Raw genomic sequence first — 16,571 nt, 5'->3', positions numbered from 1 at the left:
GACTGGGAGTCGGGGTCGGGGTTAGTCTTGGCTTTTTGCCCTTTGGGCGGGACTTCTCCTTGATTAGATTGGCACTTCAATCCAATCACTCTAAACCCAATTAATATTCCACCACACCGCAGCTTGGGAACGCCTCAGAGGGTCTGCGGATGGAATCAACTGGAACTCCTGGTTGCTACCCTTGGAGCTAGGTTGCTTTTCCTGAGTTAATTAACCGTCCCTGCCAAGCAGTCCTATCATGGCTACTGGTTCTGAGCTACATAGGAGTAAACTGAGCTTCAGGGAGGTTCGTCAACTTGCTCTGGCCCACACAGCACACCAGGGAGTCAGGATTGGGCCGGCAGTCTGCTGCACGCTGGAGGGCAGGACCTCTCTGGGGTGGCCTTTCCCTGCTCTGTGCACTCCTGCACTGTGGGCAATTTGAGGACAGGAAGTGGACGGCATCCACTTCTCTCCAAGGACCTGGCCAACGTTTAACACAGGGGGTCTTCAAAAGGTTCACAGAAAATGGACGTTGTGAAAAATCTCTGCATGGATTTCAGTTGTTTTACACTAAAACAAACTTATACTAACTTGTTATAACCTTTCTGAACCAGATCCACTCTGAGGCACTAAGAAGGATGAGACACCCACTGAAAAGGACTCCTATCAGAGCAACACGAATTCCGCTAAAATGGCAGCAAAAACAAACATCAAATTTACGGTGAAGCTTGGGTGGAGGAATGAAGAATTCATTGATGTTTTATGTAAAGCTTATAAGGAGAGTCCCCCGAAGAAATCAGCTGTTGACGAAGGTACAGCTTGTTTTAAGAAGAGATGAGAAGATGTTGAAGATGAATCCTGCAGTGGCTATGAACACCATTGTGCCCAGATCAGCTTGCACCTGGGAGGCAGAGGATGTAGTGAGCCAACATCATGCCACTGCACTCCTGTCCGGGCGACGGGAGGGAAACTCTGTCAAAAAAAAAAAAAAAAAAAAAAAAAAAAGACATACACATCCAATAGAATGCTATTTTAAAAAAAAGAAGGGAAACATGTCATTTGTAACATGAATGAGCCTAGACGATGTTATACTGAGTGAAATAAAGCCGAGGCCGGGCACGGTGGCTCATGCCTCTAATCCCGGTTCTTTGGCATGCCAAGACAGGTGGAGCACTTGAGCCCAGGAGTTGGCGATCAACCTGGGCAACATGGAGGAAGCCCATCTCTAGAAAAAATACAACAATTAGCCAGGTGTGGTGTGGACGCCTGTGGTATTAGCTACTCAGGAGGCTGAAGTGGGAGGATCTCTTGACCGCGGGAGGTGGAGGCCATGGTGAGCCGTGTTTGTGTCACTGTACTCCAGCCAGGGTGACAGAGTGAGACCTTGTCTGGAAAGATGAATAAATACGTGACAAAGTTGTAAAGAGCAAGCACAGAAAGACAAATGCTGCATGATCTCACTTCTACGTGGAATCTAACAAAATTGAACTCATGCTTGTAGAGAGCAGAATGGTGGTTACCCGAGGCAGGGGCCCAGGAGGGATGGGGGAGATGTTAGTCAAACAATATAAAGTTTCAGATAGGAATAGTTCTAGAGATCTACTGAACAGCATGATAACTATAGTTAATAACTAAGCATTGTATACTTGAAAACAGCTGTAAGTGTAGATTGTAAACATGTTCTCATCACAATGAAATATGTATGTGAGGAAATGAGTATGCTAATTAGCTCCATTTTGTCATTCCACAACGTATACATATATGAAACCTCATGTTGAACGACATGAACATATAATTTTTATTTTCAACTTAAAATTAAAATTTAAAATTTAAATAAATTATGAAAATTAAAAGAAATATCGCACAATAAAAAAAAAAGACTTTATTTATGGAATCTCCACAGAAGGAGTCTATGTTGTAAAGGAAAATTCCAGCAATGGTAAAATCAATCAGAAATGCCCTACTTCAGTGCTTTCCTGAATTTGTGTGACAGAGTGGAAATCCCGTTCTTCACTAAGTCATTGTTCTGGATCAGGGTGTGTTTGTATATAGGTGTGTGGGGCTCACATATACAAATTAAATTAATGGTACTGTAAGCATTCAAACTATCAGTTTACTTTAGTTAGGTGCACATACACACACACACACACACGCACGCACACACACACACAAACACGTGTAAAATCAGCCACTCCACCAAAACTAGCTACTTAGCGTCTCATCTCTCATTGAAGATTCAAAATGGGAACATGGATTTAGACAGGCGTGATGATTCCTTCTCTCCTGGAGCCCAGTTGGAAGTCGCCTGACTGATTCAGACATTGTAATTGGTTGGTTGTGTGGAAGAATCCACTTTGACTCTCACCATACATACTCCTGGGAAGTCAGGTAGTGCAGCGGACAGAGCAAGGGCTCTGCAGCCAGGCTGACCGCACCTGACTTGTAGCTAGGATACCTCAGATAAACTGCTTAACACTTGTGCTTCAGTTTCCTCATCTGTAAAATGGGGATAAGAACGCTATCCCTCTCACAACTATTATGAGGACTAACTGGGTTAATAGGTGCAAAGTACCAAGTACATAATAAACGAACCACCAGTGCTCCTTACAATCATGAGCATTTGGCGCAGGTGAAGACGCATGGTTTCTTGAGGTATAAAATTAAGCTTTATTTACCTACCCATTGGGTTGTTCCAAGGGTTAATGATACAGTGTTCACGATTTCCCAATGTAAGCCATTTTAAGAAGGAAACATAGTTAACATGAATCGAATACCTACTATGTGCGATTGTTTCAAGGCCTGCCATGTGTTGCTTCATTCATGCCTTATCGTGACCTTATGATCACGCTTTAAAGATAAATACGTAGAAGCACAAAAACGTCCTTTGTCCAATATGACAAAGCCAGTAAGTGGTGGAAGTTGAATTTGAAGCCAGATGTGTAATTCCAGAGCCCAAGTGCTTCACCCACCTCAGCGTGGTGCCTCTACAGAAAAATAGGTAAGGGCACATGGAGGAGCAAATGCCTTTCCGTTGTTTTTAAATTCTTTTATTTTTTGAAATTCCTAGAGACATTGATTCTTTGCCAGCCCCCGGGGGTGGGGGAAAGCTCGGGTGGGGGAGGGGAGGTTCCGAAAGCCCCAGAGAAGAGGAAGACGCCCAGGAGGGAAGACTGGCAGGAGGCTGGGGGGCCAGGGGGCTGGCTTTGTTCTCAGAGATCATGGAAGTCCAGGTGGGCTGAGGGAGGCTAGCGGTGGAAGAAGGACAGAGGTCTGGGAGGGGCAGAGGGATGGGGCCAGGCGCGAGGGACCGCGGCAGGGACTCGGGGGCCTGGGAGTGGGGGCTCGGGGCTGGGGGAGGCGATTGGTGGAAGGATAGAGGTCTCGGAGGGGCAGAGGGATGGGGACAGTCGCGAGGGGCCGCGGCAGGGACTCCGGGGGACTGGGAGTCGGGGTCGGGGTTAGTCTTGGCTTTTTGCCCTCTCCTGCAAAACCGGCTGCTTCGGTTTCTGTCGCTTTGCGGCCAGGTGGACTGGGTTAGCTCTCGGGAGCGATCGCAGTTGTGGAAGAGGCCTGGGTCTGAGGACAGGCCAGGGCGGCGGGAGAGGCGGACGGGTGGCCTCGCTGGATCCCGGCGCGCTCTCGGACTTTCCACATCACCAGCTGCAGGCAGGCGTTTGCGTCCTGGCAGGAGTCGTGCCCGTCCTGGCTGTCCTGGATGATCTGTCCGAGGTAGTCGGCCGTGAGATTCCTTAGGGAGCGCTTGTAGGGGAAACCCCGGTAGTGCGGGAAGAGCACCGCCGTGTCCACCACGGTGCTGTGGATCAGCTTCAGGGCCAGCAGGTCGCTCTCCAGGCTGTGCCCGATGAGGATGGTTTGGGCGCTGAAAAAGCTCAGCAGGATGGCTTGGACTTTCGGCAACGTGATGCTGGTCTGGGCGACGTCGGCCTCGGTCACGCCGGAAAACCTGGTGTTGTAGTCCACGATCTCGTTGTCGGGCTTGACGAAGGTGTCGTACACCACCCGCATGTCGGCGTCCACCACGGTGACACGGGTCAGCTCTAGGCCGTGCGTGGTGTAGCACATCTCACAGTCCAAGGCGTAGATTCCGGGATAAGCGTCTCTGGAAAACTCTTTCTTGAAGGTCTTCACGAAGCCATCCAGGCTCTCCTTGCGGCCGTCCCGCACGTGCTGCTTTGCCACCTGGCAGCCCACGGAGCCAGGAGCGGCTGCACAGCAGGTGTACTGGGTAAGCCGGCCTCCGGCCACTTGGCTGGAGCGGACCCTCCCCCAGTGGTAGTAACACACCTGGTCGCGTACACAGCGGCCCGAAGGGGACACCAGGTACTCGGTGCCACAGCGGCAGCAGACCCTGCGGGAGGAGTCGCCTGGCCCCTTCCCCTGGGCAGTGAAGAGGACGGCGCCTCCGGGCCGCTCGGGGTGCGGGAAGGGGTAGCCGTTCTCCTTGAGCTGCTCCCGAGTGAGCAGGAAGTCCTGGAGGCGGCTGTACAGAGCGGTCCTGCTGAGGCCGGGCATGGAGCTGGGGGTCAGGCCCTTCAGTCTCTTGAGGGCGTTCAGCACCACATTCAGGTAGACGTTCTTGTTGGGGCTGCGGTCGTGGGCCACCTTCTCCTCGTTCAGCGCCTTCTCCTTCGCCTCCTGCTCGGAGGCGCAGAACTGGAGACACTCTTTGGTGAGCAGTTGGAGATAGCCTCGGCGGATGACGGTGGGGACTCGGCACCCAGACTTTCGGAGGAGGATGGGTTTCTTCAGACTCCGTAAGGATGGACGATGGGCGATTCGCTTAGAGCTGTCGGTGGTGGAGGTCCTGTATGCCATCCCTGACCTGTTGTGCGTCTTCCATGGCTGTGTGCCGACCTTGGAGCCATCGGAGCGTTGGTGGCTGCTGGCCGCCAGGGTTCTCTTGGCATCTGTGGGACCTGTGTCCAAGCAAGGGCTGGGAAAGTGGGCGATCCTCTTCCTCTCCCTGGGGGCTGAGATGCGGACTGCGGGGGGCCTCTCTGTCAGCCTTGGGGCGGCTGGCGGCTGGCAGGCCGATGCCCTCTGCGCAGGGAAGTACCACGCCTCCGTCACCATCTTGGGCCACTCTGGGGCCACGGCCGGACCGCTATTCTGAGGCTCCGCCTGGATCCCCACAAGCGCTGAGGCCTGGTTGTACATCTGGGGCACCCAGAGCCCGAAGTTCCGGGCAGGCTGATGAGAGGGCAGTGGGAGCTCTAGAGCCTCGAGGGCCAGCTCCTCGGCCACCTTCTTAGCTTCTGGATATCCGGGTGGGAACCAGCAAGGAGCTGTGGCTCTCAACATCTTGCTGCCTTCTGGAGCACTGGCCTGGCTCTGCTGCTCTGCGGACTCGCGGGCTTCAGTGAGTGCCGCGGCCGCCGCGCCTCGCCTTTATATAGGCACAGGGCAGAGTGGGCGGGACTTCCTCTTGATTAGATTGGCACTTCAATCCAATCACACTAAACCCAATTAATTTTCCACCACACCGCAGCGTGGGAACGCCTCAGAGGGTCTGCGGATGGAATCAACTGGAACTCCTGGTTGCTACCCTTGGAGCTAGGTTGCTTTTCCTGAGTTAATTAACCGTCCCTGCCAAGCAGTCCTATCATGGCTACTGGTTCTGAGCTACATAGGAGTAAACTGAGCTTCAGGGAGGTTCGTCAACTTGCTCTGGCCCACACAGCACACCAGGGAGTCAGGATTGGGCCGGCAGTCTGCTGCACGTTGGAGGGCAGGACCTCGCTGGGGTGGCCTTTCCCTGCTCTGTGCACTCCTGCACTGTGGGCAATTTGAGGACAGGAAGTGGACGGCATCCAATTCTCTCCAAGGACATGGCCAACGTTCAACACAGGGGGTCTTCAAAAGGTTCACAGAAAATGGACATTGTGAAAAATCTCTGCATGGATTTCAGTTGTTTTACACTAAAACTTCTACTAACTTGTTATAACCTTTCTGGACCAGATCCACTCTGAGGCACTAAGAAGGATGAGACACCCACTGAAAAGGACTCCTATCAGAGCAACACGAATTCCGCTAAAATGGCAGCAAAAACAAACCAAATTTACGGTGAAGCTTGGGTGGAGGAATGAAGAATTCATTGATGTTTTATGTAAAGCTTATAAGGAGAGTCCCCCGAAGAAATCAGCTGTTGACGAAGGTACAGCTTGTTTTAAGAAGAGATGAGAAGATGTTGAAGATGAATCCTGCAGTGGCTATGAACACCATTGTGCCCAGATCAGCTTGCACCCGGGAGGCAGAGGATGTAGTGAGCCAACATCATGCCACTGCACTCCTGTCCGGGCGACGGGAGGGAAACTCTGTTAAAAAAAAAAAAAAAAAAAACATACACATCCAATAGAATGCTATTTAAAAAAAAGGAAGGTGAACATGTCATTTGTAACATGAATGAGCCTAGACGATGTTATACTGAGTGAAATAAAGCCGAGGCCGGGCACGGTGGCTCATGCCTCTAATCCCGGTTCTTTGGCATGCCAAGACATGTGGAGCACTTGAGCCCAGGAGTTGGCGATCAACCTGGGCAACATGGAGGAAGCCCATCTCTAGAAAAATACAACAATTAGCCAGGTGTGGTGTGGACGCCTGTGGTATTAGCTACTCAGGAGGCTGAAGTGGGAGGATCTCTTGACTGCGGGAGGTGGAGGCCATGGTGAGCCGTGTTTGTGTCACTGTACTCCAGCCTGGGTGACAGAGTGAGACCCCCTCTGGAAAGGTGAATAAATACGTGACAAAGTTGTAAAGAGCAAAGACAGAAAGACAAATGCTGCATGATCTCACTTCTACGTGGAATCTAACAAAATTGAACTCATGCTTGTAGAGAGCAGAAAGGTGGTTACCAGAGGCAGGGGCCGTGGAGGGACTCGGGAGATGTTAGTCAAACAATAATAAATTTCAGATAGGAATAGTTCTAGAGATCTACTGAACAGCATGACAACTATAGTTAATAACTAAGCATTGTATACTTGAAAACAGCTGTAAGTGTAGATTGTAAACATGTTCTCATCACAATGAAATATGTATGTGAGGAAATGAGTATGCTAATTAGCTCCATTTTGTCATTCCACAATGTATACATATATGAAACCTCACGTTGAATGCCATGAACATATATAATTTTTATTTTCAACTTAAAATTAAGTTTAAATAAATTATGAAAATTAAAAGAAATAACATACAATAAAAAAAAATATTTTATTTTTGAAATCTCCAAAGAAGGAGTCTATGTTATAAAGGAAAAGAAAATTCCAGCAATGGTAAAATCAATCAGAAATGCCCTACTTCAGTGCTTTCCTCAGTTTGTGTGACAGAGTGGAAATCCAGTTCTTCACTAAGTCATTGTTCTGGAACAGGGTGTGTTTGTATATAGGTGTGTGGGGGCTCACATATACAAATTAAATTAATGGTACTGTAAGCATTCAAACTATCAGTTTACTTTAGTGAGGTACACAGACACACACACACACACACACACGCACGCACGCACACACACACACACACACAAACACGTGTAAAATCAGCCACTCCACCAAAACTAGCTACTTAGTGTCTCGTCTCTCATTGAAGATTCAAAATGGGAACATGGATTTAGAGAGGTGTGATGATTCCTTCTCTCCTGGAGCCCAGTTGGAAGTCGCCTGACTGATTCAGACATTGTAATTGGTTGGTTGTGTGGAAGAATCCACTTTGACTCTCACCATACATACTCCTGGGAAGTCAGGTAGTGCAGCGGACAGAGCAAGGGCTCTGCAGCCAGGCTGACTGCACCTGTCTTGTAGCTAGGATACCTCGGATAAACTGCTTAACACTTGTGCTTCAGTTTCCTCATCTGTAAAATGGGGATAAGAACGCTATTCCTCTCACAACTATTAAGAGGACTAACTGGCTTAATAGGTGCAAAGTACCAAGTACATAATAAACGAACCACCAGTGCTCCTTACAATCATGAGCATTTGGCGCAGGTGAAGACGCATGGTTTCTTGAGGTATAAAATTAAGCTTTATTTACCTACCCATTGGGTTGTTCCAAGGATTAATGATACAGTGTTCACGAATTCCCATTATAAGCTATTATAAGAAGGAAACAGAGTTAACATGAATCGAATACCTACTATGTGCGATTGTTTCAACGCTTGCCATGTGTTGCTTCATTCATTCCTCACCGTGACAATTATGATTACACATTAAAGAAAAAACGTAGACGCACAAAGACGTCTTTTGTCGAATATGACAAAGCCAGTAAGTGGTGTAAGTTGAATTTGAAGCCAGATGTGTAATTCCAGAGCCCAAGTGCTTCACCCACCTCAGCGTGGTGCCTCTACAGAAAAACAGGTAAGCGCACATGGAGGAGCAAATGCCTTTCCGTTGTTTTTAAATTCTTTTATTTTTACATTTGAAATTCCTAGAGACATTGATTCTGTGCCTGCCCCTGGGGGTGGGGGAAAGCTCGGGTGGGGGAGGGGAGGTTCCGAAAGCCCCAGAGAAGAGGAAGACGCCCAGGAGGGAAGACTGGCAGGAGGCTGGGGGGCCAGGGGGCTGGCTTTGTTCTCAGAGATCATGGAAGTCCAGGTGGGCTGAGGGAGGCTAGCGGTGGAAGAAGGACAGAGGTCTGGGAGGGGCAGAGGGATGGGGCCAGGCTCGAGGGACTGCGGCAGGGACTCGGGGGCCTGGGAGTGGGGGCTCGGGGCTGGGGGAGGCGATTGGTGGAAGGATAGAGGTCTGGGAGTGGCAGAGGGATGGGGGCAGTCGCGAGGGGCCGCGGTAGGTACTCCGGGGGACTGGGAGTCGGGGTCGGGGTTAGTCTTGGCTTTTTGCCCTTTGGGCGGGACTTCTCCTTGATTAGATTGGCACTTCAATCCAATCACTCTAAACCCAATTAATATTCCACCACACCGCAGCTTGGGAACGCCTCAGAGGGTCTGCGGATGGAATCAACTGGAACTCCTGGTTGCTACCCTTGGAGCTAGGTTGCTTTTCCTGAGTTAATTAACCGTCCCTGCCAAGCAGTCCTATCATGGCTACTGGTTCTGAGCTACATAGGAGTAAACTGAGCTTCAGGGAGGTTCGTCAACTTGCTCTGGCCCACACAGCACACCAGGGAGTCAGGATTGGGCCGGCAGTCTGCTGCACGTTGGAGGGCAGGACCTCGCTGGGGTGGCCTTTCCCTGCTCTGTGCACTCCTGCACTGTGGGCAATTTGAGGACAGGAAGTGGACGGCATCCAATTCTCTCCAAGGACATGGCCAACGTTCAACACAGGGGGTCTTCAAAAGGTTCACAGAAAATGGACATTGTGAAAAATCTCTGCATGGATTTCAGTTGTTTTACACTAAAACTTATACTAACTTGTTATAACCTTTCTGGACCAGATCCACTCTGAGGCACTAAGAAGGATGAGACACCCACTGAAAAGGACTCCTATCAGAGCAACACGAATTCCGCTAAAATGGCAGCAAAAACAAACCAAATTTACGGTGAAGCTTGGGTGGAGGAATGAAGAATTCATTGATGTTTTATGTAAAGCTTATAAGGAGAGTCCCCCGAAGAAATCAGCTGTTGACGAAGGTACAGCTTGTTTTAAGAAGAGATGAGAAGATGTTGAAGATGAATCCTGCAGTGGCTATGAACACCATTGTGCCCAGATCAGCTTGCACCCGGGAGGCAGAGGATGTAGTGAGCCAACATCATGCCACTGCACTCCTGTCCGGGCGACGGGAGGGAAACTCTGTTAAAAAAAAAAAACAAAAAAAAAAAAACATACACATCCAATAGAATGCTATTTAAAAAAAAGGAAGGTGAACATGTCATTTGTAACATGAATGAGCCTAGACGATGTTATACTGAGTGAAATAAAGCCGAGGCCGGGCACGGTGGCTCATGCCTCTAATCCCGGTTCTTTGGCATGCCAAGACAGGTGGAGCACTTGAGCCCAGGAGTTGGCGATCAACCTGGGCAACATGGAGGAAGCCCATCTCTAGAAAAAATACAACAATTAGCCAGGTGTGGTGTGGACGCCTGTGGTATTAGCTACTCAGGAGGCTGAAGTGGGAGGATCTCTTGACCGCGGGAGGTGGAGGCCATGGTGAGCCGTGTTTGTGTCACTGTACTCCAGCCTGGGTGACAGAGTGAGACCCCCTCTGGAAAGGTGAATAAATACGTGACAAAGTTGTAAAGAGCAAAGACAGAAAGACAAATGCTGCATGATCTCACTTCTACGTGGAATCTAACAAAATTGAACTCATGCTTGTAGAGAGCAGAAAGGTGGTTACCAGAGGCAGGGGCCGTGGAGGGACTCGGGAGATGTTAGTCAAACAATAATAAATTTCAGATAGGAATAGTTCTAGAGATCTACTGAACAGCATGACAACTATAGTTAATAACTAAGCATTGTATACTTGAAAACAGCTGTAAGTGTAGATTGTAAACATGTTCTCATCACAATGAAATATGTATGTGAGGAAATGAGTATGCTAATTAGCTCCATTTTGTCATTCCACAATGTATACATATATGAAACCTCACGTTGAATGCCATGAACATATATAATTTTTATTTTCAACTTAAAATTAAGTTTAAATAAATTATGAAAATTAAAAGAAATAACATACAATAAAAAAAAATATTTTATTTTTGAAATCTCCAAAGAAGGAGTCTATGTTATAAAGGAAAAGAAAATTCCAGCAACGGTAAAATCAATCAGAAATGCCCTACTTCAGTGCTTTCCTCAGTTTGTGTGACAGAGTGGAAATCCAGTTCTTCACTAAGTCATTGTTCTGGAACAGGGTGTGTTTGTATATAGGTGTGTGGGGGCTCACATATACAAATTAAATTAATGGTACTGTAAGCATTCAAACTATCAGTTTACTTTAGTTAGGTGCACAGACACACACACACACACACGCACGCACACACACACACAAACACGTGTAAAATCAGCCACTCCACCAAAACTAGCTACTTAGCGTCTCATCTCTCATTGAAGATTCAAAATGGGAACATGGATTTAGACAGGCGTGATGATTCCTTCTCTCCTGGAGCCCAGTTGGAAGTCGCCTGACTGATTCAGACATTGTAATTGGTTGGTTGTGTGGAAGAATCCACTTTGACTCTCACCATACATACTCCTGGGAAGTCAGGTAGTGCAGCGGACAGAGCAAGGGCTCTGCAGCCAGGCTGACCGCACCTGACTTGTAGCTAGGATACCTCAGATAAACTGCTTAACACTTGTGCTTCAGTTTCCTCATCTGTAAAATGGGGATAAGAACGCTATCCCTCTCACAACTATTATGAGGACTAACTGGGTTAATAGGTGCAAAGTACCAAGTACATAATAAACGAACCACCAGTGCTCCTTACAATCATGAGCATTTGGCGCAGGTGAAGACGCATGGTTTCTTGAGGTATAAAATTAAGCTTTATTTACCTACCCATTGGGTTGTTCCAAGGGTTAATGATACAGTGTTCACGATTTCCCAATGTAAGCCATTTTAAGAAGGAAACATAGTTAACATGAATCGAATACCTACTATGTGCGATTGTTTCAAGGCCTGCCATGTGTTGCTTCATTCATGCCTTATCGTGACCTTATGATCACGCTTTAAAGATAAATACGTAGAAGCACAAAAACGTCCTTTGTCCAATATGACAAAGCCAGTAAGTGGTGGAAGTTGAATTTGAAGCCAGATGTGTAATTCCAGAGCCCAAGTGCTTCACCCACCTCAGCGTGGTGCCTCTACAGAAAAATAGGTAAGGGCACATGGAGGAGCAAATGCCTTTCCGTTGTTTTTAAATTCTTTTATTTTTTGAAATTCCTAGAGACATTGATTCTTTGCCAGCCCCCGGGGGTGGGGGAAAGCTCGGGTGGGGGAGGGGAGGTTCCGAAAGCCCCAGAGAAGAGGAAGACGCCCAGGAGGGAAGACTGGCAGGAGGCTGGGGGGCCAGGGGGCTGGCTTTGTTCTCAGAGATCATGGAAGTCCAGGTGGGCTGAGGGAGGCTAGCGGTGGAAGAAGGACAGAGGTCTGGGAGGGGCAGAGGGATGGGGCCAGGCGCGAGGGACCGCGGCAGGGACTCGGGGGCCTGGGAGTGGGGGCTCGGGGCTGGGGGAGGCGATTGGTGGAAGGATAGAGGTCTCGGAGGGGCAGAGGGATGGGGACAGTCGCGAGGGGCCGCGGCAGGGACTCCGGGGGACTGGGAGTCGGGGTCGGGGTTAGTCTTGGCTTTTTGCCCTCTCCTGCAAAACCGGCTGCTTCGGTTTCTGTCGCTTTGCGGCCAGGTGGACTGGGTTAGCTCTCGGGAGCGATCGCAGTTGTGGAAGAGGCCTGGGTCTGAGGACAGGCCAGGGCGGCGGGAGAGGCGGACGGGTGGCCTCGCTGGATCCCGGCGCGCTCTCGGACTTTCCACATCACCAGCTGCAGGCAGGCGTTTGCGTCCTGGCAGGAGTCGTGCCCGTCCTGGCTGTCCTGGATGATCTGTCCGAGGTAGTCGGCCGTGAGATTCCTTAGGGAGCGCTTGTAGGGGAAACCCCGGTAGTGCGGGAAGAGCACCGCCGTGTCCACCACGGTGCTGTGGATCAGCTTCAGGGCCAGCAGGTCGCTCTCCAGGCTGTGCCCGATGAGGATGGTTTGGGCGCTGAAAAAGCTCAGCAGGATGGCTTGGACTTTCGGCAACGTGATGCTGGTCTGGGCGACGTCGGCCTCGGTCACGCCGGAAAACCTGGTGTTGTAGTCCACGATCTCGTTGTCGGGCTTGACGAAGGTGTCGTACACCACCCGCATGTCGGCGTCCACCACGGTGACACGGGTCAGCTCTAGGCCGTGCGTGGTGTAGCACATCTCACAGTCCAAGGCGTAGATTCCGGGATAAGCGTCTCTGGAAAACTCTTTCTTGAAGGTCTTCACGAAGCCATCCAGGCTCTCCTTGCGGCCGTCCCGCACGTGCTGCTTTGCCACCTGGCAGCCCACGGAGCCAGGAGCGGCTGCACAGCAGGTGTACTGGGTAAGCCGGCCTCCGGCCACTTGGCTGGAGCGGACCCTCCCCCAGTGGTAGTAACACACCTGGTCGCGTACACAGCGGCCCGAAGGGGACACCAGGTACTCGGTGCCACAGCGGCAGCAGACCCTGCGGGAGGAGTCGCCTGGCCCCTTCCGCTGGGCAGTGAAGAGGACGGCGCCTCCGGGCCGCTCGGGGTGCGGGAAGGGGTAGCCGTTCTCCTTGAGCTGCTCCCGAGTGAGCAGGAAGTCCTGGAGGCGGCTGTACAGAGCGGTCCTGCTGAGGCCGGGCATGGAGCTGGGGGTCAGGCCCTTCAGTCTCTTGAGGGCGTTCAGCACCACATTCAGGTAGACGTTCTTGTTGGGGCTGCGGTCGTGGGCCACCTTCTCCTCGTTCAGCGCCTTCTCCTTCGCCTCCTGCTCGGAGGCGCAGAACTGGAGACACTCTTTGGTGAGCAGTTGGAGATAGCCTCGGCGGATGACGGTGGGGACTCGGCACCCAGACTTTCGGAGGAGGATGGGTTTCTTCAGACTCCGTAAGGATGGACGATGGGCGATTCGCTTAGAGCTGTCGGTGGTGGAGGTCCTGTATGCCATCCCTGACCTGTTGTGCGTCTTCCATGGCTGTGTGCCGACCTTGGAGCCATCGGAGCGTTGGTGGCTGCTGGCCGCCAGGGTTCTCTTGGCATCTGTGGGACCTGTGTCCAAGCAAGGGCTGGGAAAGTGGGCGATCCTCTTCCTCTCCCTGGGGGCTGAGATGCGGACTGCGGGGGGCCTCTCTGTCAGCCTTGGGGCGGCTGGCGGCTGGCAGGCCGATGCCCTCTGCGCAGGGAAGTACCACGCCTCCGTCACCATCTTGGGCCACTCTGGGGCCACGGCCGGACCGCTATTCTGAGGCTCCGCCTGGATCCCCACAAGCGCTGAGGCCTGGTTGTACATCTGGGGCACCCAGAGCCCGAAGTTCCGGGCAGGCTGATGAGAGGGCAGTGGGAGCTCTAGAGCCTCGAGGGCCAGCTCCTCGGCCACCTTCTTAGCTTCTGGATATCCGGGTGGGAACCAGCAAGGAGCTGTGGCTCTCAACATCTTGCTGCCTTCTGGAGCACTGGCCTGGCTCTGCTGCTCTGCGGACTCGCGGGCTTCAGTGAGTGCCGCGGCCGCCGCGCCTCGCCTTTATATAGGCACAGGGCAGAGTGGGCGGGACTTCCTCTTGATTAGATTGGCACTTCAATCCAATCACACTAAACCCAATTAATTTTCCACCACACCGCAGCGTGGGAACGCCTCAGAGGGTCTGCGGATGGAATCAACTGGAACTCCTGGTTGCTACCCTTGGAGCTAGGTTGCTTTTCCTGAGTTAATTAACCGTCCCTGCCAAGCAGTCCTATCATGGCTACTGGTTCTGAGCTACATAGGAGTAAACTGAGCTTCAGGGAGGTTCGTCAACTTGCTCTGGCCCACACAGCACACCAGGGAGTCAGGATTGGGCCGGCAGTCTGCTGCACGTTGGAGGGCAGGACCTCGCTGGGGTGGCCTTTCCCTGCTCTGTGCACTCCTGCACTGTGGGCAATTTGAGGACAGGAAGTGGACGGCATCCAATTCTCTCCAAGGACATGGCCAACGTTCAACACAGGGGGTCTTCAAAAGGTTCACAGAAAATGGACATTGTGAAAAATCTCTGCATGGATTTCAGTTGTTTTACACTAAAACTTATACTAACTTGTTATAACCTTTCTGGACCAGATCCACTCTGAGGCACTAAGAAGGATGAGACACCCACTGAAAAGGACTCCTATCAGAGCAACACGAATTCCGCTAAAATGGCAGCAAAAACAAACCAAATTTACGGTGAAGCTTGGGTGGAGGAATGAAGAATTCATTGATGTTTTATGTAAAGCTTATAAGGAGAGTCCCCCGAAGAAATCAGCTGTTGACGAAGGTACAGCTTGTTTTAAGAAGAGATGAGAAGATGTTGAAGATGAATCCTGCAGTGGCTATGAACACCATTGTGCCCAGATCAGCTTGCACCCGGGAGGCAGAGGATGTAGTGAGCCAACATCATGCCACTGCACTCCTGTCCGGGCGACGGGAGGGAAACTCTGTTAAAAAAAAAAAAAAAAAAAAACATACACATCCAATAGAATGCTATTTTAAAAAAAGGAAGGTGAACATGTCATTTGTAACATGAATGAGCCTAGACGATGTTATACTGAGTGAAATAAAGCCGAGGCCGGGCACGGTGGCTCATGCCTCTAATCCCGGTTCTTTGGCATGCCAAGACATGTGGAGCACTTGAGCCCAGGAGTTGGCGATCAACCTGGGCAACATGGAGGAAGCCCATCTCTAGAAAAAATACAACAATTAGCCAGGTGTGGTGTGGACGCCTGTGGTATTAGCTACTCAGGAGGCTGAAGTGGGAGGATCTCTTGACCGCGGGAGGTGGAGGCCATGGTGAGCCGTGTTTGTGTCACTGTACTCCAGCCTGGGTGACAGAGTGAGACCCCCTCTGGAAAGGTGAATAAATACGTGACAAAGTTGTAAAGAGCAAAGACAGAAAGACAAATGCTGCATGATCTCACTTCTACGTGGAATCTAACAAAATTGAACTCATGCTTGTAGAGAGCAGAAAGGTGGTTACCAGAGGCAGGGGCCGTGGAGGGACTCGGGAGATGTTAGTCAAACAATACAAAATTTCAGATAGGAATAGTTCTAGAGATCTACTGAACAGCATGACAACTATAGTTAATAACTAAGCATTGTATACTTGAAAACAGCTGTAAGTGTAGATTGTAAACATGTTCTCATCACAATGAAATATGTATGTGAGGAAATGAGTATGCTAATTAGCTCCATTTTGTCATTCCACAATGTATACATATATGAAACCTCACGTTGAATGCCATGAACATATATAATTTTTATTTTCAACTTAAAATTAAGTTTAAATAAATTATGAAAATTAAAAGAAATAACATACAATAAAAAAAATATTTTATTTTTGAAATCTCCAAAGAAGGAGTCTATGTTATAAAGGAAAAGAAAATTCCAGCAATGGTAAAATCAATCAGAAATGCCCTACTTCAGTGCTTTCCTCAGTTTGTGTGACAGAGTGGAAATCCAGTTCTTCACTAAGTCATTGTTCTGGAACAGGGTGTGTTTGTATATAGGTGTGTGGGGGCTCACATATACAAATTAAATTAATGGTACTGTAAGCATTCAAACTATCAGTTTACTTTAGTGAGGTACACAGACACACACACACACACACACGCACGCACGCACACACACACACACACACAAACACGTGTAAAATCAGCCACTCCACCAAAACTAGCTACTTAGTGTCTCGTCTCTCATTGAAGATTCAAAATGGGAACATGGATTTAGAGAGGTGTGATGATTCCTTCTCTCCTGGAGCCCAGTTGGAAGTCGCCTGACTGATTCAGACATTGTAATTGGTTGGTTGTGTGGAAGAATCCACTTTGACTCTCACCATACATACTCCTGGGAAGTCAGGTAGTGCAGCGGACAGAGCAAGGGCTCTGCAGCCAGGCTGACTGCACCTGTCTTGTAGC

At 49.9% G+C, this 16,571-nt stretch overlaps 1 protein-coding gene and 1 pseudogene across 1 annotated transcript; both read right to left on the bottom strand.

Annotated features, from left to right (window-relative positions):
- Positions 1 to 3,227: 3,227 nt before the first annotated feature.
- Positions 3,228 to 5,304, bottom strand: LOC106996153 (exonuclease GOR-like). Its single transcript, XM_077942781.1, is given in 3 exon segments — positions 3,228 to 3,433; positions 3,436 to 3,469; positions 3,472 to 5,304. Coding segments are annotated over 3 exon segments (2,073 nt in total).
- Positions 5,305 to 12,005: 6,701 nt separating this feature from the next.
- LOC144330581 (exonuclease GOR pseudogene) lies at positions 12,006 to 14,082 on the bottom strand (annotated as a pseudogene).
- Between the last annotated feature and the right edge of the window lie 2,489 nt (positions 14,083 to 16,571).

Source organism: Macaca mulatta, chromosome 8 (assembly GCF_049350105.2).
Source record: "Macaca mulatta isolate MMU2019108-1 chromosome 8, T2T-MMU8v2.0, whole genome shotgun sequence".
NCBI lineage: Eukaryota > Metazoa > Chordata > Mammalia > Primates > Cercopithecidae > Macaca > Macaca mulatta.
The sequence above is the reverse complement of the archived record's forward strand: the minus strand, read 5'-3'. Positions and strand labels throughout refer to the sequence as shown.